Source organism: Lontra canadensis, unplaced genomic scaffold, assembly GCF_010015895.1.
Source record: "Lontra canadensis isolate GAN:19392208 unplaced genomic scaffold, GSC_riverotter_1.0 scaffold154, whole genome shotgun sequence".
Classification (NCBI taxonomy): Eukaryota; Metazoa; Chordata; class Mammalia; order Carnivora; family Mustelidae; genus Lontra; species Lontra canadensis.
In genome coordinates this window covers 733,597-756,150 of record NW_022631148.1, presented here as the reverse complement: position 1 = coordinate 756,150, position 22,554 = coordinate 733,597, and the positions used below count along the sequence as shown (strand labels likewise).

The following is a 22,554-nucleotide window of genomic DNA, read 5'->3' as shown; positions in this document are numbered from 1 at the left end:
CTGCTCCCTGTTTATCTTTAAAAGCCTTTCTTTTTCAGCAGATCAGTGAAACTCCCCTCTACATGCTAGATGGGGTGCTGCCTGATTCATAGATCTATTATTTTTTTAAAGACTTTATTTATTTATTCATTTTAGAGAGAGAAAGTACACAAGAATGAGGGGAGAGAGATGGGAAGGGCCAAAGGGGGAGAGACAGGGACAGGCAGACTCCTGCACTAAGCACATAGCCAGACTCGAGGCTCAATCCCACAATCCCGAGATCATGACCTGAGCCAAAACCAAGAGTAGGAAGAGCAACCAACTGAGCCACCCAGGTGCCCCTATGAATCTGTTAATAAAGTCAATTAGTTCTTTAAAATCTACTTGGTTGAGTTTTTGTTATTTAACAGAAGAATTAACATTGTTAAGATGTCAATACTATCCAAAGACATCTACAGATTCAACACAATCCTTATCAAAATCCCAACAAACTTTTTCACAGAAATGGTATAGCTGATCCTTGAGTTTATGTGGAATTGCAAGGGGCCCTGAATAGCCAGGACAACCTTGAAAAAGAAGAATGAAGTTGGAGGACTCAAACTACCTAACTTTGAAACTTCATACAAAGCTACAGAACTTAAAACAGTATGATACTGGCATAAAGACAGATATATAGACCACTCGAATAGAATATGAGCCCAGAAACAAATCTTCAAAAGTATGGTCAATTAATTGATTTTCAACAAGGGTACCATTCATTGGGGAAAGAACTATTCAATAAGTCTTTCCAGCAAGTGGTGCTCGGGAAAACAGATACCTGCATGTAAAAGAAGGAAGCTGGTCCATACCTTATATCTTATACAAAAATTAACTCAAAATGGATCAAAGACCTTAACTTTAGAGCTGAAACCATAAAACTCTTAGAAGGAAACAACCCAATGTCCTCATGACACTGAATTTGACAATGATTTCATAGATAGAACATCAAAAGCATGGGGAACAAAAGAAAAAATAGATAAACCGGGCTTCATCAAAATTAAGACCTTTTGTGCACCAAAGGATACCATCAAGAGGGCAAAAAGATGGGGGCACCTGGGTGGTTCAGTCATTAAGTATCTGCCTTCAGCTCCGGTCATGATCCCAGGGTCCTGGGATCGAATCTGATATCAGGCTCCCTGCTCAGGAACCCTTGTGCACTGTTTGTAGGAATGCAAACTGGTGTAGACACCACCAGTTTGGAAGTTCCTCAAAAAATTAAACAGTAATTTTATGACAGTATGGATGTTCCTCAAAAAATTAAAAATAGAACTGCCCTATGATCCAGTAATCACACTACTGGGTACAAAAACACTAATTCAAAGGGATATGTAAGCTCCTAAATTTACTGTAACATTATTTACACTAGTCAAACTATGGAAGCAATCCAAGTGTCCATCCATAGATGAATGGATAAAAAAGATGTGGCATATATCTACACACACACACACACACACACACACACAGGAATATTATTCAGCTATAAAAAAGAATGAAATCTTGCCATTTTCAATGGCATGGATGGAGCTAGAAAGTATTATGCTAAAGAAAATAAGTCAGTCAGAGAAAGACAAATACCATATGATTTCACTTATATGTAGAATTTAAGAAACAAAACAAATGAGCAAAGAGGGGAAAAAAGAGAGACAAACCAGGACACAGACTCTTAACTATAGAGAACAACAGATGGCTACCAGAGAGGAAATGGTTGGAAGGATGGGGGAAACAGGTGAAGCTGATTAAGAATATACTTATCTTAATGAGCACTAAGTAATATACAGAACTGTTGAATCACCATATCGTACACCTGAAACTAAAGTAACACTGTATATTAACTACAGTGGAATTAAAATAAATTTTTAAAAATGCAACTGGTAAAAAAAAAATAAAAATCCAATAGCCAATAAGTACATGAAAAGATGTTCAACATCATTACTCATTGGGGTCATGCAAATCAAAACATGGAAAATCAAAACATGGAAAATCAAATCAAAATATGAGATATGATTTCATACCCATTTGGATGCCTTTTATCAAAACAACAGGAAATAGCAAGTGTTGTTGAAGATCTGGAAAAACTGGAATCCTTGTGAATTTCTTGTAAGAATGTAAAATGATGAAGCTACTATGGAAAAGAGTATGGCAATTCCTTAAAAAGGTTAAACATAGAATTGTCATATGACCCAGCAATTCTACTCCTAAGAATATGGTCACGAATCAAAGACAGGAACTAACACAGATACTTGCACACCTGTGTTCAAAGCCGTGTTATTCACAATAGCCAAAAGGTAGAAGCATCCCAAGTGTCTGTTGACAGATGAACTGACAAAATATGATATATATACACAATGGATAGAAAGGAATGAAATTCTGACACATACTACAACATGGATGAGCTGTGAGAAGATCATGCTTTGTGAAATAAGCCAGATACAATGGGACAAATATCATGTAATTCCATCTATATGAGATACCTAGAATAGTCAAAGACATAGAGACAGAAAATAAAATACTGGTTATTTGCGGCTAGAGGATGGGGAAATGGGGAGTAATTTTTTAATGGGTAAAATGTTTCAGTTTGGGAAGGTGAAAAAATTAGGGAGATGAATGGTGGTGATGGTTGCACAACAATGTGAATGTAGTTAATACCACTGAACTGTATGTACATTCAAAAGTGTTCAAATGGGTGCTGAGTCGGTTAAGCATCTGACTTCAGCTCAGGTCATGATCTCAGCATCCTGGGATTGAGCCCCACATTGGGCTCCACGCTCAGCAGGGAACCTGCTTCTCCTTCTCCACCTGCCCCCTGGCCCCCAGCTCATGCTCTCCCTCTCTCTCAAATAAATAAATCAAATCTTTAAAAAAATGGCTAAAATGTTAAATTTTATGTTATTTATATTTTATCACCAAGAAAGATTTCTCTATTTTTTTTTTAATTTTTAAAAAAGATTTTATTTATTTCTTGGACAGAGAGAGACACCGTGAGAGAGGGAACACAAGTAGGGAGAGTGGGGGAGGGAGAAGCAAGCTCCCTGATGAGGGGAGCCCAATGCGGGGCCTGATCCCAGGACCCTGAGATCATGACCTGAACAGAAGGCAGACGCTTAACGACTGAGCCAACCAGGTGCCCCAAGATTTCTCTATTTAAAAAGTGTCTAGAATGTAAATTTTATGTTATGTATATTTTACCACAATCAAGGGGTAAATATATTTTAAAACCCTTATTCCTAATTTCAACACAAGGTGACTTCTAAGGTCCCTTTAAATTCTAAAATTTTTTGAGACTTCAAGATAACAAGGAGAAAAGAGAAAGAATCTAGTCAAAGAATAAGTTCCTGACTCCTCATTCAGAATTAAGAGTGTAACTCTACCTTTCAAGTGATTATAAATGGACCAAGAAGTCCTAGCAATGGTAGCAAACTCGAATGCCTACAGAGGCCAGGCAGGAAACATAAGCAGATGAAGCAAGGCAGCTGGGGACGGTGGCAAATCTGAGGCCACCCTACGCCCTGTCTAAAGGGAGCAGCTGTAACTCTCCCCTGGCAAACTGCCTCTCTGTTGGAATGTGGGCATGGTATTGGGATGATTTTCCATTCTTCAAGTGAAATTGAATAGAGATTTTTACGTTAAATGTTGGCATCTAATTTTAAAAAATTATTTTTTAAAAATTTTTATTACTTTTTTAAAGTAGGCTCCACACCTAGTGCAGAGCCCAGCACAAGGCTTGAACTCACCACCACGAGATCAAGACCTGAGCTGAAATCAAGAGTCAGAGGGTTAACCGACTGAGCCACCTAGGTGCCCCCTAAAAAAATTATTTTTAATACTGCTAGCCAAAGAAAACATAACTGTAGGCCAAGGCACGTGTTGTCAGCTGACCACTACCAGTTTGTGATTTCTTTCAGAGCATAAAGGCACGACCCAGAATACAAAAGAAGAGGAGGCAGTACTAGTTACATCCTTGTCAATGTTTGAATCTTGCATACAGATCATGGGGCACACAGGTGCTTCAGTTGGTTAAGTGTCCAACTCTTCATTTCAGCTCAGGCCATGATCTCAGGTCGTGAGACTGGTCTCAGTGCTGGGGATGGAGCCTGCTTGAGATTCTCTCCCTCTCCCTCATCTCCTCCCTTCAATCCTCTCTTTCTCTCTCTCAGAATAAATAAATAAAGTTTGCATACAGACCATGATCTAAATCTTTTTAATCCTTGTTTGGAAGCACCAGAGGGTACTGAACATTATTTTACTTAGATGTTGACTGATACTGTATAGCTTTGAATGGGCCATTTTTCAGTGGGGCATTTTGAATGTGAGGTTTATGCCTTACCTACAGTTGGTGACCAATAAGGAGTAGCTATTATCATTTTAAATCAAAGCCCCAACACAAAATTGAAGAGTATAAAGCTCTTCTGAAACAACCCTACCCTCCAATATAAGAGAATAATATAATCCATTCAATAATCACAGACTGTTGAATAGTGATTGGGAAGTGGTGAACCTTCATATTAAATAACAAAAAAGAAATAATTTACATGTGTTAGGAGCTAGGAATGTAGTTATTGGCAAAACAAACGAGGTTCTTGCCCTCAACAAGCTTACAGTTTAATAAGGGAGGCGGACATAAAGTAGAGTCATCCAAAAAACACTTAGCCAGCAACTGTAATAAGCAGTCCGATTAAAATGATGGATGATTTGCAGAAGAATAATGAAGGGATCTAATTCAGATGAGGAAGGGCGGGGCAAAGAAGGTCTTTTAACGAGCTGACCTTTAAACTAAGACTGAAAAGGATAAAGAGAGGTTAGCAACCTAAGGGTATTATGCATGGAGGGTGAGGAGAGTTGGGTGGGAAAGGACATGGTGACAAAAGCATTCCAGGAATGCTTGTGTGACATGTGTGATAGCCCCAAATAACCAAAATAGAAAAAAAAAAAAAAAAGGGACATTAAATAGAGGGAAAGATTAAAGTTACTGGAGGTAGCGAGGTAAAAGATTTGAGGGGACATCACGAGTCAATGTTCTCCCCGGAGGAAAGGTTTTGAAGAAGGAAGTAAAGATGGAAAAATAAAAGAAAATTAGAATTGAGAAGAAATACGTAGAACGGAAGACAGGAACCAGGAACTGAAGGTTGAAGAAGTTGTTTATTGGCCACAACAGGTTTCTGGGACAAATGGGGAGCCATGGAGCTCTGGTGGTAGCTGGCACAGAGGACTGGCTGGAGGAAACCACAGGACTGAAGAGATTACGTGGAAAGATTTTTGTTTGTTTGTTTTAAAAGTGACAAAAGTAACAAATGCTCTTTAATATTTCAAACAAGACAGCCACCCATTCCTGCAGCGAGCACTGTTAATGCTCACAGAATGGTTTTTAGTGGTGAGGATGAGGATTAGTGACAAGCAAAATCAGGTGGAAGTCTGAGGCAGTTACACAGAGAAGCCAGACCAAAACTTTTATTTCAGCCTAAACTGTCTGCATTTTCCCTTGAGATCACTTTAACCACCATAACTTTAGCTATTTTAGGAAAAGCAGTTTTTATCAGATGATTATATAGACCAATTACAAGTCTCTGATTCGTAGACTGTGATCTTTCATAAATAAGGGATTTTTTTTTCCAAATCTCTGATTATCAGACAACAAACTCCACGAGAGCAAGAATTTCTGCTTTCACTCACTGCTTTATCACTAGCAACGAATGCATAAGTGTTTGTTGAATGAATGAGTATAACTAGACTATGAAGACAAATCACAGTGAATTCAGAGTAAAACATAAAAAATGAAAAAACTGAAGAAAAAAAAAAGAAGGAAAGCGAAAAAGAAGAGAGGGATGAAACTGGCAATACTTTAGATTCTGGCATTCATTCTTGACCCTTCTCTCCCACACTTGCACTCAGTCAATCAGCAAGTGATGTCAAACCAACCTTAAAGAGCTATTCATCTCCCTGCCACTTCTACTGGCTCTGAACTGGTCCTACTACCTGTCTTCCCTCCCATTTTCCATATTTTTGCCAGTTTCCTATGTGAAAATACCAACAAATCGGTACGGTTCAACTGAGTGGGATGATATTTCCTTCTTATGTACTAAACACCAGCCACAATGAACTTCTTAACAGTTTCCCACTAGGAACCATAGTGTTTCATGTCATCATCATACTTTCAAAAATCTTGTTTTTTCTTGTTATTTCTTGTTAGAATGTACTCCTTATTTGCTTAATAGCTTTCCACTACTCCAAGATCCCTCCCAACTGCCTATTCCTTTATAGCCTTTCCCAGCTTCTGCTGAAGAACTATTTCCTCCCTTGTACTATCATTGAATCTTATATATGGCTTTAATGATCACTTACACGCCAGGGAAACTATTCGAGACTACTCTACTGAAATACGAGCTCCTTGAGGGCTAGTATTGTCATTTATTCAGTTGTATTTCAAGCACCTCGCACACTATCTGATGGAGAACACATTAAAAAATAATACTCCCTCTCGTCAACTTTCTGGCTTCTTTAGCATTGGTGTTTTCACTTACTAGGTCTGTGATCTAGAACAAGTTCTTTAACTTTCTGAATCTCAGTTTCATTTTCTGTGAAAAAGTGATAAGAATATTATCTACCTAACACATAGGATTGTTGTAAAGAAAAATTAGATATTCTACATATGAAGCAACTTCATAAATGTTAGCTGCTATCATCATTTTCATTTTTTATATTATATTTTTTAATCTAGAAATTTCTTTTGCATCTTTTAATAACTTCCATTTATCTCCTAATCATAGTCATGTTTCCCTTTACATACTTGAGCATATTTATATAATCAAAAATAACTGTTTGAATGTCCTTGTTAGGTAATTCTATTATCCCTGTCTTTTTTGGGTCTGTGTTTCTACTGACTAATTTTTCTCCTGGTTATGGGTCATAAGTTCTTGCTTCTTCTAATGTCTGAAAATTTTTAACTGGATGCCAGACATTGTTGATTTTATGTTATTGAATGCTAGATTTTACTGAGTTCTTCTAAAGAGTACTGAATTTTGTTTTGGTATACAGTTAAATTACTTGCAGTTAGACCCATCCAATCCTTTTTGTTTTTAAGCTGCTGAGGGCCCTATCCAGGGTCCATGCCCTATGTACTTTGAGGTTTCTCCACTTTGGCTGGTAGCAGTGTGAACTATTCCTGGCCCTGAGTATACTCCAGGAATTGTTGGGCCTACTGTTTTCTGGTGGTTCTTTTTCCAACCCACACATGTGCAGAGTTTGTAGCCAGAGACTCAAAAACCCGCTCGCAGCTCTCTGGAGCTTACTAAGCAACTCCCTCCTCTTTGGTACTCTGCCCTGCAAATTCTGGCCACTGTGGCCTCTCCAAACCCCAATCTCTGCCTCCTCAACTAAGTAAGACTGCTGTGCTCTTTGGATCGCCTCTCCTGTACTGTTGCTTGGCAACTGCCCCTCAGAGACCACAGCCCCAGATTAACTGTTGTTCAATGTCTGGAAGAATTGTTTCAGATACATTGTCTGATTTTCTAGTTGTTTATGGCACGAGGACAATTCCCTAAGTAAGTACTACTTCATGGGCAGAAGAGGAAGTAGCTCTTGTTCTTTTATTAAATGAAATACACAAACATATGTGTGCATATGTTTGTTCATTTGCAAAAGCATAAAGCTCAAAATTAAATTCTAACAAACTATAAAAATAAACTGTGGACAATAGCTCTTTTGAACCAATATTCCTAAACAGAAGTGAAGATTTACTTCAGGGAATTTTAATCTTTGCCAGACTTGGAAAATTCAGATTAATCTTTCACACTGAAAGAAATACCAAAGTGAGAAGCTGAATTTTAAAGGCTTAATTACATATGAATAGATCTTTTTGCTTCCAAGACTCTAAAGTTGCCTAGATAGCAAGACATTCACTATAATCTTCATGAGGTTATTTGAATTTCAGACATGGGAAAATTAGCATCATTCAGTACTCAGTTGTGCAGAAATGACACTGCATCCCTATACGTGCTAAAAACTGGGATAAATGGTTTTTTGCCAGAAAGCGTCAGGTCCTTAGTTTTCAACAGGTGGCTTCGTTTTTAGATATGTTATGTTGGAACTCCGCTCTTCTTGTGCTGTTTCCCAGAAGACCTAGTTTCTTCCTGATAATGGTAAAATAGGTACAAGATGTTCTAAGGAAGTCATCTGCGGAAGAACAATATAGATCATCTCCTCTGAGTAGGAGTCAGGTACGTGGCATTCAATTGAAAAAATGGGGCTTAATAAGTACTTTATTTTGGAACTTTGCCTCTGAGTGTTTTTGCTCATTCTGGATTAAAATTGGGAACACTCTGGGACTGAAAGATGTTCTAAAGTTTCCTGGAAGAAACTGAGAATATATTAAAATGACTTAACCAAAGATTTTAGGATCACCTAGCTGCAAATGTTGCATTTGGTCTTTAAGAAATCGGAGGCTGTCTAATTAAGAAGCCTAACAATAAATATCCAGCATAAAATCCAGGTCTTGTTTATGGCACAGGAAAAACAGGGAGAACTTGGAGCAGCTTCCTCTTAGCAGCTGGATGAATCACTGGCAGCTGCTGTAAAAAAGGTAAAGAAACCTACATCTGTTCAGAGTCCAAATACTATATGGATCCCTTGTGATAGTAAATAAATTCTGGAAGAGGCCCCACTTCTAAATCAGGAAAAGAATTAAGGAGATCTAATAACTGCTTTCCCATAGTTATCTCCATGTGCCTATTCCACAAAAACCAGCTCTAGCTGTATGAACCATTCTTCAAAATAGTGCGTATTCAATCAAATATTTACGGACTGACTAAGGGACTGGGAAAGGATTGGGAAAAACAGGTTCAGATGCAATACTACAAACTTTACCTGTACACTCACGGCTCCCAGTTTTTTGTATGTAGAGGCTGATGGGTTGTTTCTCTGAGGTAGTTCACTTAAAATTGAGTCCACTTCGATTTTTGTCCACTAGTGCATGTAGTCTATAGAGGAGATGATCTGATTCTCAGTACACTAGGTATTTCTGCTCAATAGTGTAATTGAGATGGATAATCTCTTGAGTTATATGTCATAGAAGCTGTGATTAGAGTAATAAAAAGAATTGGGGCACCTGGGTGGCTCAGTGGGTTAAAGCCTCTGCCTTCGGCTCAGCTCATGATCTCAGGGTCCTGGGATGGAGCCCTGCATTGGGCTCTCTGCTCAGCGGGGAGCCTGCTTCCTCTTCTCTCTCTCTGCCTGCCTCTCTGCCTGCTTGTGATCTCTGTCTGTCAAATAAATAAATAAAATCTTTAAAAAAAAAAAAAAGAACAGAAACAGCATGTTAGCATATTAGTAAATGTGGGTTTGGCTCTCATTATCTCTCACCACTGCAAGTCTCCTCACTATACTCTCTGCCTCCAGACTCACCCTCTAAGTCATTTCTTTTCTTTTTTTTTTTTTTCAAATATTTTATTTATTTATTTGTCAGCAAGTGAGAGAACACAAGCTGGAGGAGCCACAAAGGGAGAGGGAGAAGCAGGCTCCCCACTGAGCAGGGAGCCCAACACACGGGGCTCAATCCCAAGTCTCTGAGATCATGAACTGAGTCAAAGGCAGACACGTAACCAACTGAGCCACCCAGGCGCCCCACCTGCTAAAGCCATTTCTATACTGTCTTCCAAATGATCTTTCTAGAACTCAGATATCATCACATCATACTTCTGAATAAATTCCTTTAACCTACAGAATAAAATCCAACTTCTTTTTTTATGGCAAAAATGGTCTTTCAGGACCTAACTCTTCTATTCCTTCACAGGTTCATCTCCCCTGACCCCCTTCACAAACTCTAGCCATTCTGATCTTCTCGATGTCTTAAGTATTCCAGGTTCTTTTATGCTTCTACACCACAGCATACGCTCTACCTAGAATGTCCTTCTTTTCTTTATCCATGTAGATAACTTCTACTCTTCCTTCCCAAATTAGACCAAACAACCAGTTCTCAGGAGAACATTCTCTAATCTGCTTGGTCCCCTTTCTCTAACAACAGTGTCCCCAACCTACCCCCACCCTCCACTCTGGAGTTTGCTGCATGTATTTCAATATTTGCCAAGAGCAAAAGCTCTGGAGTCAGACTGCCTGGGTATGAATCTCACCCCAGCATTTGTTGTATAACCTTGTCAAGTTATTTAATCCCTCTGATCCCCAGTTTCATTAGATATAGGATGGGGATGATAGTATCTACCACAGAGAGCTGTTATGAAGAGTAAATGAGTCATGACACATAAAGTGCTTAGAACTGCACTTGGCTCCTAATAGATATCATTAGTGACGGTGTTGGTACCAGTAACGGTGGTAGTATCTGTGACACAAGATGATAGTTCCTCAAAAGTAAGGTGTTTGGAGAGTGTCCTATAGCATGTGCTCAAACAGTATTTATAGGAACAAAACAAAGGCAGAAGTTTGGAAAGAAGAAAGGAAGGCAAGAAAAGGATTTGGGAACACTTACCGCCATTTTTGCCCACAGTTCGGAAGCATTTCCAGAAGGCCCGTAAGAATGATGCCCTATTGTGTGGGGTGGCCTGGATGAAGCTGAATTCCCGAAAGAGAATGTGAGTTCCCTGACATACACTGTTAAAACTGCAAAGAGAAAAATCAAGGAATCATCATTAGAGAAAGAGATATGGAAGGCTGGAATCAGAATAAAAAATCAAGACCACATAGAACCATTGCCAAAAAGGAAGAAAATCCTTTTTCTCCAATAAAACTCTGAACCATAGATTACACCAAGTCTTTCGGTGAAGAAATCCCTTCATATAACCATATCCTTCTGAAAACTCTTGGAGTCCACTTCCTCTGAGTGTTTCCTACCTCCCACATATATGCACTGAGAGAGTTTTAATCAGCCACGGGAGCATCTCAGATAGAGTCTTTAACTGGATGACATTGGCACTTGTATCTTTTTGGAGAATACTTCTTCTACCACATTTGGAATTATGTTTCCTTAAAGATATGATTTCTGTACTCTCTCTGACCTATATCAGCTCCCATAAGAACATAGCTCATGGGGACAGAACTGGATTGTCTGTTCAAGACAATTTGGGGGGTGATGGATACGTTTTTGACAATAACCTCAGAGGCAAAGCCATGTGCCAAAGGATATGAAAGGTTTCAAATAGAACATTAAGACAAATAAGAGGAACAAGGGTAAAAAGTGGCCCCTGAATGAGAGTATGAAGCAAAGCCCCAGAGCCCAAGTGAGTCATTGTTTAAGCTGGGCCGGAGAAGGGGAAAAAATATACTCCATTGCCTTTGGGTTCTTCTGCCAAAGAAATAAAGGCTGTAGAGCCTGGCGTAATCTAAAAATGGAAATTCCACCAAAGAATAGGCAATTATCCAGTAATCATCACGACTAAAGGCAGATTTCAGGTTCCAGAAAACTCCTAAATTCTCTGACAAGTAAATCATGAGTGGAAAATATGTTAATCTTTGTAGAGAAGCAGTCATTAAACTGAAGATGGCAAAACAAGAGAGACAGTGGAAATTCCAAATGCCACTTTTCATTTGCTGACAATTTAAAGTGGGGACAAAACTGAATCTCTGAACAAAACATGAAAAAATTTAAGGAGTCATCTGTTCCATTTTCCTTTTCCCTGACCAAGTTCTGAGGGAAACATCTAACCTGTCTTTAACATAGAATATGTTATCAATTAAGATAAAATTAGCCTCTTCTTGTTAATATTAACAACTGTATGAAAAGGCAAATTACATGCTCCTCTCCCTGTGGAAAACTAGTGTAGAAATCTACTTCTGAGACACTATGAGGATGCATGAGGAAAACATCTGGTAAAGAATTAGGTTAGAAGAGAAATTTTTAAAAAGTAACTAAAGTGTTAACTATGCAGTTTGCAGTGTTGTCTTGAGCAAAGGAAAATGAAAAATAAAGCAAATGAGCTGTTACAGGTAAATGGAGTAGGTCACATTTCTAGCAAATGAAGTCTAAAATGATAGCAATCTAGTTTAAATTTATGAAGCTATCCAGCAAAGAATTAGTCCCAAAGTATGCTTCATACCCCCCCATGGGAAAAAAGCTGGGTCTAGGTCATAATCTGGGCTGTAAAGAAACTAATACTAGTGAAATTATATCCTTAGTGTAGCTTTTAAAAAATATATTTTTTAGGGGCACCTGGGTGGTTCAGTGGGTTGAGCATCTGATTCTCGGTTTCAGCTCAGGTCATGATCTCAGGGTTGTGAAATTGAGTCTAGTGCTGGGCTCCACGCTCAGTGGGGAGTCTGCTTGAGATGCTCTCTCTCCCTCTCCTGCCCCTCCCCCCCACTTGCTCCTTCAAGTGCTTTCCTCTCTCTCTCTCTCTCTGTCTAAAAATAAACCTTTAAGATAGATAAGTAGATATGTATATCTTTTTTAAAAAGAGGGAATAATTTATGCACAGATGAATCTGGTTGAGATTCATTGTACGGATAAGCATTTACATAAGAAGTTATAAAATAAGAATTTTAAAACACGCACTGATAGGCCAAGGACATATAATATTGACTACAAAAAGATTTCTATTTCCACTACTCTTTTTTTTTTTTTTTAAGATTTTATTAATTTGTCAGAGACACAGTGAGAGAGGGATCACAAGCAGGGGGAGTCAGAGAGGGAGAAGCAGGCTTCCTGCCAAGCAGGGAGCCTGATGCAGGGCTCGAACCCAGGACCCTGGGATCACAACCTGAGCCAAAGGTAGACACTTAATGACTGAGCTACCCAGGCACCCCTCCACTACTGTCTTAAGATCATCCCTACCAGTGAAATTTAACTGGTCAGTATAGAGATCATAATCACTTTACTTAAAGAGTTAATAGGCAATATAATCGGGGAAAATTCTTTTAGATAAGATCGCTCAAACAAAAAAACAGAAAATACAATATATTGCTCCAAGCTTTACTGTTTCTCCTCAACCTGAAATAACTTTTCCCTACCTCCATCCATTAAAATTCTATCCAGTTTTTCAGGACCATTTCAAATGCCACATTTTGCATGAAGTTTTTTCCTGATTCTATACTCATGCCCAGTTCCCATCATGCCTCACTTATAACTCTCTACTGGCACTCAGAATCTGCTGCCTTTGAAAAAACGTACTGGACTTATATTCCCTACAAGACTGTAAGATCTTTGGAGTAGTAATTAGGTTGTATTCATCTTGGTCTCCATCACATTATCTAACACATAGTACATACTACTCCATAAATGCTTTTGGTAGCTGATTTAGAAAGCTTAGAAAGAATAGATAAGTAACACCAGGTTGAAAGTATCAGATTTATATTTGTAGTCAGCCACACTGGAAATATTGAAGTCAGTGTTTTTAAACTTTTTAAAAGTCTGGGCTTTGTCCTGATATTATCATTGTAATATTGCAATACCAACTTTGTTTTGGTTAGTATTAGCCTGGCATAACTTTTCCTATGTTTTTAATTTTAATCCTTCTTGGCCATTTTGTTTTAGATATTCCTCTTGTGAGTAGTATATAGTTGGATTTTGCTTTTTACCCAAACTTATAGTCTCTGTATTTTAATAAGTGAGTTTTAAAAATATATATATCTGATTAATTTTTGCCATCTTATTATGTCTTTTCCATGAATTATTTTTCTTTGGCTTGTTTTTCTTTTCCTGCTTTCTATTTTGTTAGGGAAGTTTTTTCTCTTCTTTGTTTGTTTCTTTTTCTTAAGATTTTATTTATTTTGAAAGAGAGAGAGAGAGCAGGGGGAAGGGCAGAGGCAGAGGGAGAGAATCTCAAGCAGACTTCACAAAGAGAGCAGAGACCGAGGCGGGGCTTGAACTTAAGACCCTGAGATCATGACCTTAGCTGAAATCAAGAGTCAGACATCAACCGACTGAGCTACCCAGGTGCCCCAGTTATTTTCCTTTTTAATTATCCCCCCGACTGTTAGATTGGAAGCTATGACAGAATCTATAACTTCTTAGAATTCCTCTTAGAATTTCAACATACATATTTAGCTACACAGTTTTCCTTTTTTAATTGAAGTATAGTTGACATACAACGTTATATTAGTTTCAGATGTACAGCACAGTGATTTCAACAATTCTCTACTTAACGCATTGCTCATCATGGTAAGTGTAGTCCCTATCTGTCACCACACAGAGTTATTACAGTATTATTGACCATATTCCTTACAGGGTACTTTTCATCCCTGTGACTTACTTTATAACTGGAAGATAGCACCTCTTAATCCCCTTCATCTATTTTGCCCATCCCCACCCCCTCCTCTCTGGCAACCATCAGTTTGTTCTCTGTATTTATGAGTCTGTTTCTGGTCTGTGTATGTCATGAGCACACTGTGAAGATGCACACATGAGTTATGTCTTTCCACATTGCCAGCTTTATTCAGTCATTAAAGCAAGGCTAGCATAATTATAAAGCAGGTTCAGGATTCCAAACTCAATGACATTTCACCACATGATTAACTTGGCTTCGTACATGGCACCCAGAGCAAAACACAAGACCTAAGTCACACAAAGAACAAGATAACATGGCAGATAGGAAGAGAACGAAGTCAGTCTGTGGGTGCGCAGTTGAGATAAAGCCTCAGTCCGGCCGGGGTCAGCTCTTGGCACTTACTGCTTATTCTGTTCAAAAAATGGAGGATCTCAGTTCTGTTCAGAGATCAATCAGGTAGAGGCTTTAGCAGTGGCTGCCTTTTTTAAGTGCTCAGACATTGAGAGGTCAGTGTCTGGAGAGTCTACAGTTGGCTGCAAATTCCCTTTTTAAAGGGATTTAATCAGTCTTGAGACCCTTCAGACCTCCTGTGCTTCTCCTAGTTACCAGCTCTGGGGTGTTGTCAGCTGGGCTGGTCTCAGTGATATCTGATAGCTTCAGAATCCTTAAATGCTTGCATCATTGCTTGACATGAGTGACTCCATCTTACTCTCAACAGTGCATGTGTGTTTGTTCATTTGTTTTATTTTTTAGATTCCACATTTAATTGAAACCATATGGTATTTGTTTTTCTCTGAGTTATTTCACTTAGCATAATACCCTATAGGTTCATCCCTGTTGTCAGAAATTTCTGACAAGATTTCCTTCTTTTTTATGGCTGAGTAATATTCCATTGTATATGTATACCATACCTTCTTTACCCATTCATCTATTGTTGGACACTTAGGTTGCTTCCATATCTTGGTTACTGTAAATAATGCTATGATAAACATGGATGCATACATCCTTTCAAACTAGTAGCTACATGTTTTTTAGAATGTCAAGTCATTTGTTATTTTTATTACTCTCAAAAGCAAGACAAGAACCAAAGCACACTCTAAATAATCTATAAGCACTTTTCTCTTCTGATATTATTTTCTATATTTTGCCTTCTATCTTTTAAATTAAGAACTTTAAAAAATATGGTAAAATGCTTATTATAGTATTTTAGCCATCATATTTATCATTTTAAGTACTGGCAGTATGCAATTCAGTGGCTTAAATACATTCACAAAACAGTTAACCATTACCATTATCTATTCACAGAACTTTATCATTATCCCCAACAAAAACCGCGTATGTATTAAAAAGTAATGTCCTCTTCCACCTTCCTCCCAGACTTTGGTAACTTCTATTCTACCCTCTGTTTCTATGCATTTGTCTATTCTAGGTACCTCTTGTAAGTGGGGCTGTACAAAATTTGCCCTTGTGTGTCTGGCTGCTTTGTTTTCTTTTTTCTTTTTTTTGAAGATTTTATTTATTTATTTGAGAGAGAGAGCACAAGTTGGGGGGAGAAACAGAGGCAGAGAAAGAAGCAGGTTCCCTGCTGAGCAGGGAGCCGGATGTGGGGCTCAATCCCAGGACCCTGAGATCATGACCTGAGCCGAAGGCAGAGGCTTTAACCCACTGAGCCACCCAGGTGCCCCACCTTTTTTCTTTTTTTAAAAAGATTTCACTTACTTATTTATTTTAGGGAGAAAGAGAGAGAGAGCATGCACCCTCAAGCAGAGGAATGGCCAGGGAGAGAGGAAGAGGGAGAAAATCTCTAGCAAACTCCACACTAAGTACAGAGCCCCACATGGGGCTTGATTCTACAACCCTGAGACCATGAACTGAGCTGAAACTAAGAGTGGAAACCCAACCACCTGAGCCACCCAGCGCCCCTGGCTTATTTCACTAAGTTTTTAAGGTCTATCCATGTTGGGCTTATATCAAATTTCATTCCTTTTTAAGGATGAATAATATGTCATTGTACATATATGCCACATTTGTTTATTCATTCATCTGCTGATGAACACATGGGTTGTTTCTACCTTTTGGCTATTATGAATAATGCTTCTATGAACATTGGTGCACAAATATCTCTTCTTCAAACATCCTGCTTTCAATTCTTCTGGATATATACGCAGAAGTGGAACTGCTGTGTCATATAGTAATTGTATATTTAAACTTTTGAGAAAACACCAAGCTGTATTCCCCAGTGGCTGCCTATTTTATCTTCTCGTAGCAGTGCACAAGAGATCTAATCTTCACCAGTGTTTTTTCTATTTTCTTATTTTTTTTAAATAGCCATGCTAGTAGGTGTGAAGTGGTATCTCATTGTAGTTTTGATTTGTATGTCCCCAATGAATAATGATGTGCTGATCATCTTTTCATATACTTATTGGACATGTGTATATTTTCCTTGGAGAAATGTCTATTTAAGGCTCTTGCCCATTTACTAATAACTTTTTTGTTGTTGAGTTGTAGCAGTTCATTATATATTCTGGCTGTGAATCCCTTATCAGATATATAATTTGAAAATATCTTCTCTCATTCTGCAGGTTGTCTTCTTGCCTTGATAATACAATCTGATGCACAAAAAGTTCTTAATTTTGATGAAGTCCATTTTACCGATTTTTTTTCTTTTGTCCCTGTGCTTTTGCTTTGATAACCATAAAATCACTGTCAATTATAATGCTAGAAAGACATTTAGTTTGTTTCTTCTCAGAGTTTTATACTTTTGGCTCTTAAATGTAGATCTTTGATCCATTTTGAGTTAATTTCAATTTTTAATTTTTTAAGATTTATTTATTTATTTTAGAGCAAGTGAACAGGGTAAGGAGCAGAGAGAGGGAGTGTGGAGCCTGATGCAGGGCTTGATCCCAGGACCCTGAGATCCTGACCTGAGCCCAAATCAAGAGCTGACGGCTTAACCAACTGAGTCACCCAGGAGCTCTGAGGTAACTTTTATATAAGGTATAAGATATGGGTTAACTCCCTTCTTCTGCATGTGAATAATTAGTTTCCTCAGCACCACTTGCTGGAAAGACTTGTTGAATAGTAGTCCTTTCCCCAGTGAAGAGCACCCGTGTTGAAAATCAATTGACTATACATACAAAGGTTTGTTTCTGGGTTCTCTAATCTATTCCAATAGTCTATATGTCTGCCTTTATGCCAATATATCCTGTTTTCAGTACTGTAGTTTCATATTAAGTTTCAAAGTTAGGAAGTTTGAGGGACGCCTGGGTGGCTCCGTCGATTAAACATCTGTCTTGGGCTCAGGTTATGATCCCAGGGTCCTGGGATCAAGTCCTGCATCTGGCTCCTTGCTCAGAGGGGAGCCTGCTTCTCCCTCAGCCTGCTGCTCTCCCTGCTCACTCTCTGACAAATAAATAAATAAAATCTTAAAACAAAACAAACCCCAAAGTAAAGCATCTTAAAATTTCCACAGTGAAACATATATTTACATTAAGAAGATTAAAAAAAAAAAGATTAAATAAAGACCAAATACAGCCTCATAAACTAGTCCAGGTCAAGTTTGCTCCCAAATGAGTTTCAGAAAGCTCAGCAAAAACAACTTCAGGTTTTCTATGCTTTTTGTGATTTCAAATTGTGAATTTCTGAATATTCACAGACCTGCTGTTTTCACAAAAGCCTGTGGTGGTAAATGCTCTCAGTTTTCATTTTCTTGAAAATATCTTTATTTACCCTCTGGAGTAATGGTTTAACCAGGTGGGGAATTCTGGGTGTCATTTATCTTCTCTCAGCACTTCGAAGATACTATTCCATTATCATCTGGCATCTATCACTGCTGTCGAGAGGCCATCAGTCAAACTCCTGCCATTCCTCGTGGAGTTAATCATTCTTACCATTCATATAAGCTATTTTCTTTATCATTAATGTTCTGTGGATTTTACAATGTGTCTATGCTGTAGGTATATTTTTAGTTAGCTTGCTCAACACTTTAATGTGATTTATGCCTTTCGTCTCAGAGAGTATCTTTTTAAAATATTCCTTCACTGCCATCCTCTGTATCCTTTTCTTCTCCATTAGATGTACATTTTAGCCTCTCAGTGTATTTTCTGTGTCCTTTCATAATTTTCATCTTTTATCTTTGTGTTGTACTTAGTATTATCTTCCAAATTATGAATTCTTTATTCTTTTATGTCTGATCTAAAGTTTATTCTGTCAAATTTTTAAGAAAAGATTTATTTATTTACTTGACAAAGAGAGAGAGCACAAGTAGGGGAAGCAACAGGCAGAGGCAGAGGGAGAAGCAGGCTCCCTGCTGAGCCTGGGAGTCTGATGCAGGGCTCAATCCCAGGACCCTGGGATCATGACCTGAGTCGAAGGCAGCTGCTTAACTGACTGAACCACCCAGGCACTCCTCTGTTGAATTTTTAAATTTATTTTTATTTATTTTTTAATGGCCATGTTTTAATGTTCTTTTTTTAAAGATTTATTTATTTATCTTAAAGAGAGAGAGAGCAAGAGGGGTAGAAGGAGAGGGAGAGAGGATCTCAAGCAGACTCTGCGCTGAGTTTGGAGCCAGACACGGGGCTTAATCTCATGACCCTGAGATCATGACCTGGGCCCAAACCAAGAGTTGGACACTTAACCAACCACACCAACGAGAAGTCCCTGCTCAATTTTTTAAAACATCAGTAACTTTTTAATTTCTAGAATGTTTAATTGGTGTTTTAAAGAATTTACATGGTTCTGTTTCTGCTTCCCAATTTTTGTTCTCTATTTTTTCCCCTCAAGTTTTTATTTCAATTCCAGTTAGTTACCATACAGTGTAATATTAGTTTCAGGTTTAGAATTCAGTGATTCAAAACTTACATGCAACAGCTGGTGCTCATCACAAGTGCCATCCTTAATCCCCATCACCCATCTAGCCCATCCCCCCACCCACCTCCCCTCTGGTACCAGCAGTTTGTTCTCTATAGCTAAGGGTCTGTTTTATCACTTGCTTCTGTCTCTCTTTTTCCCCCCATGTTCATTTGTTTTGTTTCTTAAATTCCACATATGAGTGAAATCACATGGCATTTCTTTCATTGACTGACTTATTTCACTTAGCATAATGAGCTCTAGCTCCACCCACATCATTGCAAATGACAAGATTTCATTATTTTTTATGGCTGAGTAATGTTCCTGTGTGTGTGTGTGTGTGTGTGTGTGTACAGATCAATGAAACCAGGAGCTGGGATTTTGAAAAAATTAATAAAATTGATAAACTCCTAGCCAGACTTAACAAAAAGAAAAGAGAAAGGATCCAAATAAATAAAATCACAAATGAGAGAGGGGAAATCACAATCACCACTACAGAAATACAAACAATTATAAGAGGATATTATGAAAAAGTATATGCCAACAAATTAGACAATGTGGAAGAAATGGATAAATTCCTAGAAACATAGAAATTACCAAAACTGAAACAGGAAGAAATAGAAAACTTGAACACACTGATAACCAGCAAATAAACTGAATCAGTCATCAAAAATCTCCCAAGAAATAAAAGTCCAGGGCCAGATGGCTTCACAGGTGAATTCTACCAAACATTTAAAGATGAATTAATATCTATTCTTCTCAAACTACTCCAAAAAATAGAAATGTAAGTAAAACTTCCAAAATCTTTCTATGAAGTCAGCATTACCCTAATAACAAAACCACTAAAAAAGAGAACTACAGGGGTACCTTGGTAGTTCAGTTGATTAAGCATCTGACTCTTGATTTTGGCTCTAGTTATGATCTCAGGGTCCTGGAATCAGGCCCTGCATCGGGCTCAGCACTCAGTGGGAAGTCTGCTTGAGGATTCTTTCCCTCTCTGCCCCTGCCCCCTGCATATTCTCTCTGTCTCTCTCAAATGAATAAATAAATCTTTAAAAAAAAAAAGAGAGAGAGAACTACAGGTCAATATCTCTGATGAACATGGATCCAAAAACTCTCAATAAAATACTAGCAAATCAAATCCAACAGTAGATTAAAAGAATCATTCATCACGGGCGCCTGGTGGCTCAGTGGGTTAAAGCCTCTGCCTTCTCTCTCTGCCTGCCTCTCTGCCTACTTGTGATCTCCGTTTGTCAAATAAATAAATAAAATCTTAAAAAAAAAAAAAGAATCATTCATCACGATCAAGTGGGATTTATTCCTGGGCTTCAAGGATAGTTCAATATTTGCAAATCAGTTGATGTGATACACCACATTAATAAAAGAAAGGATAAGAACCATATGATACTTTCAATAGATGCAGAAAAAGCATTTGACAAAGTACAACATCCATTCATGATAAAAAAAACACAAAACCACAAAGTAGGGTTAGAGGGAACATACCTCAACATAATAAAGGCCATATACAAAAAACCCACAGCTATTACCATCCTCAATGGGGGAAAACTGAGAGGTTTTCCTCTACAGTCAGGAAAAAGAGAGGGTGTCCACTCTCAGCACTATTATTTAACACAGTAATGGAGAACACATAGTAATAGAGAATCAGAGAACACAACGAAATAAAAAGCATCTAAATTGGCAAAGAAGTCAAACTTCCACTATTTGCAGATGACATGATACTCTATATAGAAAATCCAAAAGATCCCACCAAAAAATTGCTGGAATAGAAATGTGAATTTAGAAATAGAAACGTGAATTTGCTGAAGTGACAGGATACAAAATCAACATATAGAAATCTGTTGCATTTCTACACACAAGTAATAAAGCAGCAGAAAGAGAAATCAAGGAATCAATCCTATTTACAACTGCACCAAAACCCATAAGATACCTAGGAATAAACCTAACCGAAGAAGTAAAAGATCTGTACTCTGAAGAGTATAAAGCATGGATGAAAGAAATTGAAGAGGACATAAAGAAATGGAAAAACATTCTATGTTCATGGAGTAGAAGAACAAATATTGGGTTTATAAAAAGATTTTATCTATTTATTAGAGAAAGAGCAGGGGAAGGAGCAGAGGGGAAGGAGAAAGAAGGGAAAAGAATTGCAAGCAGATATGTTCTGAGTGCGGAGCCCAGTGTAGGAGCAGAACCCACCACCCTGAGATCATGACTTGAGTCCAAACCAAGAGTCAGACTCTTAACTGACTGAGCCACCCAGGTGCCCCTGGAAGAACAAATATTGTTAAAATGTCTATAGTACCCAAAGCAATCTATACATTTAATGTAATCCATATCAAAATACCAATAGCTTTTTTCACAGAGCTAAAACAAACAAATCCTAAAATTTGTATGGAACCACAAAAGATCCTGTATAGCCAAAGCAATCTTGAAAAAGAAAAGCAGGGGCGCCTGGGGTGCTCAGTGGTTAAGCATCTCCCTTTGGCTCAGGTCATGATCCCGGCTTTCTGGGATGGAGCTCCATGTCTGGCTCCCTGCATAGTGGGGAACCTGCTTATACCTCTCTATCTCCCCCTGCTTGAGTTCCCTCTCTTGCTCCCACTCTCTGTCAAATAAATAAATAAAATCTGTAAGAAAAAAAGAAAAGAAAAGAATAAAGAAAGCAAAGCTGGAGGCATTACAATTCTGGACTTCAAGTTATATGACAAAGCTGTAGTGATCAATTCAGTATGGTACTGGCACAAAAATAGATAGCTCAGTGGAGCAGAATAGAAAACCAGAAATGAACCCACAACTCTGGTCAATTAATCTTCGACAAAGCAGGGAAGATTAACCAATGGAAAAAAGGCAGCCTCTTCAACAAATGGTGTTGGGAAACTGGACAGCGACATGCAGAAGAATGAAACTGGACCACTTTCTTACACCACACACAAAAATAAATTCAGAGTGGATTAAAGACCTAAATGTGAGACAGGAAACATTAAAATCCCAGAGGAGAACACAGGTAGCAACCTCTGACGTCAGCCGTAACAATTTCTTACTAGATATGGTACCTGAGGCAAGGGAAACAAAAGCAAAAATAAACTGGGACTTCATCAAAATAAAAGGCTTCTGCACAGCAAGGGAAACAATCAACCAAACTAAAGGCAACCTACAGAATGGGAGGAGATATTTGCAAATGACGTATCTGATAAAGGATTAGTGTCCAAAATATATAAAGAACTTACACAACTCAATACCCAAAACACAAATAATCCAGTTGTTCTCTTTTTTAAATGATGACCATTCCTTTTATTATGTCCCTGAGGATCTTAAACTTTATTTCAAATTCAACTAAAATAATTAGTCTTATTTTCTCTGGAGAAAATTTCTATTTCAATTGTTGGCTCTTTCTTAGCATTAGTTGTTCTCACATATTTTGGAATTTCAGCATGTAGACTCCCCTAAAGCGGGAGGTTATCATTGT

At 38.1% G+C, this 22,554-nt stretch overlaps 1 protein-coding gene across 4 annotated transcripts in view; it reads right to left on the bottom strand.

Annotated features, from left to right (window-relative positions):
* CUNH11orf49 (chromosome unknown C11orf49 homolog) overlaps positions 1 to 22,554 on the bottom strand; it is a 189,378-nt gene that overhangs the window by 93,594 nt on the left and 73,230 nt on the right. For 3 of the 4 annotated variants that reach the window (XM_032844663.1, XM_032844661.1, XM_032844665.1), the window contains one exon: positions 10,490 to 10,620. The exons of the other annotated variant lie outside the window; for it this stretch is intronic. In XM_032844663.1, coding sequence (XP_032700554.1) covers positions 10,490 to 10,620 — 131 coding nt within the window. The remainder of the gene's footprint in view (positions 1 to 10,489; positions 10,621 to 22,554) is intronic. 4 annotated transcript variants of the gene reach the window in all.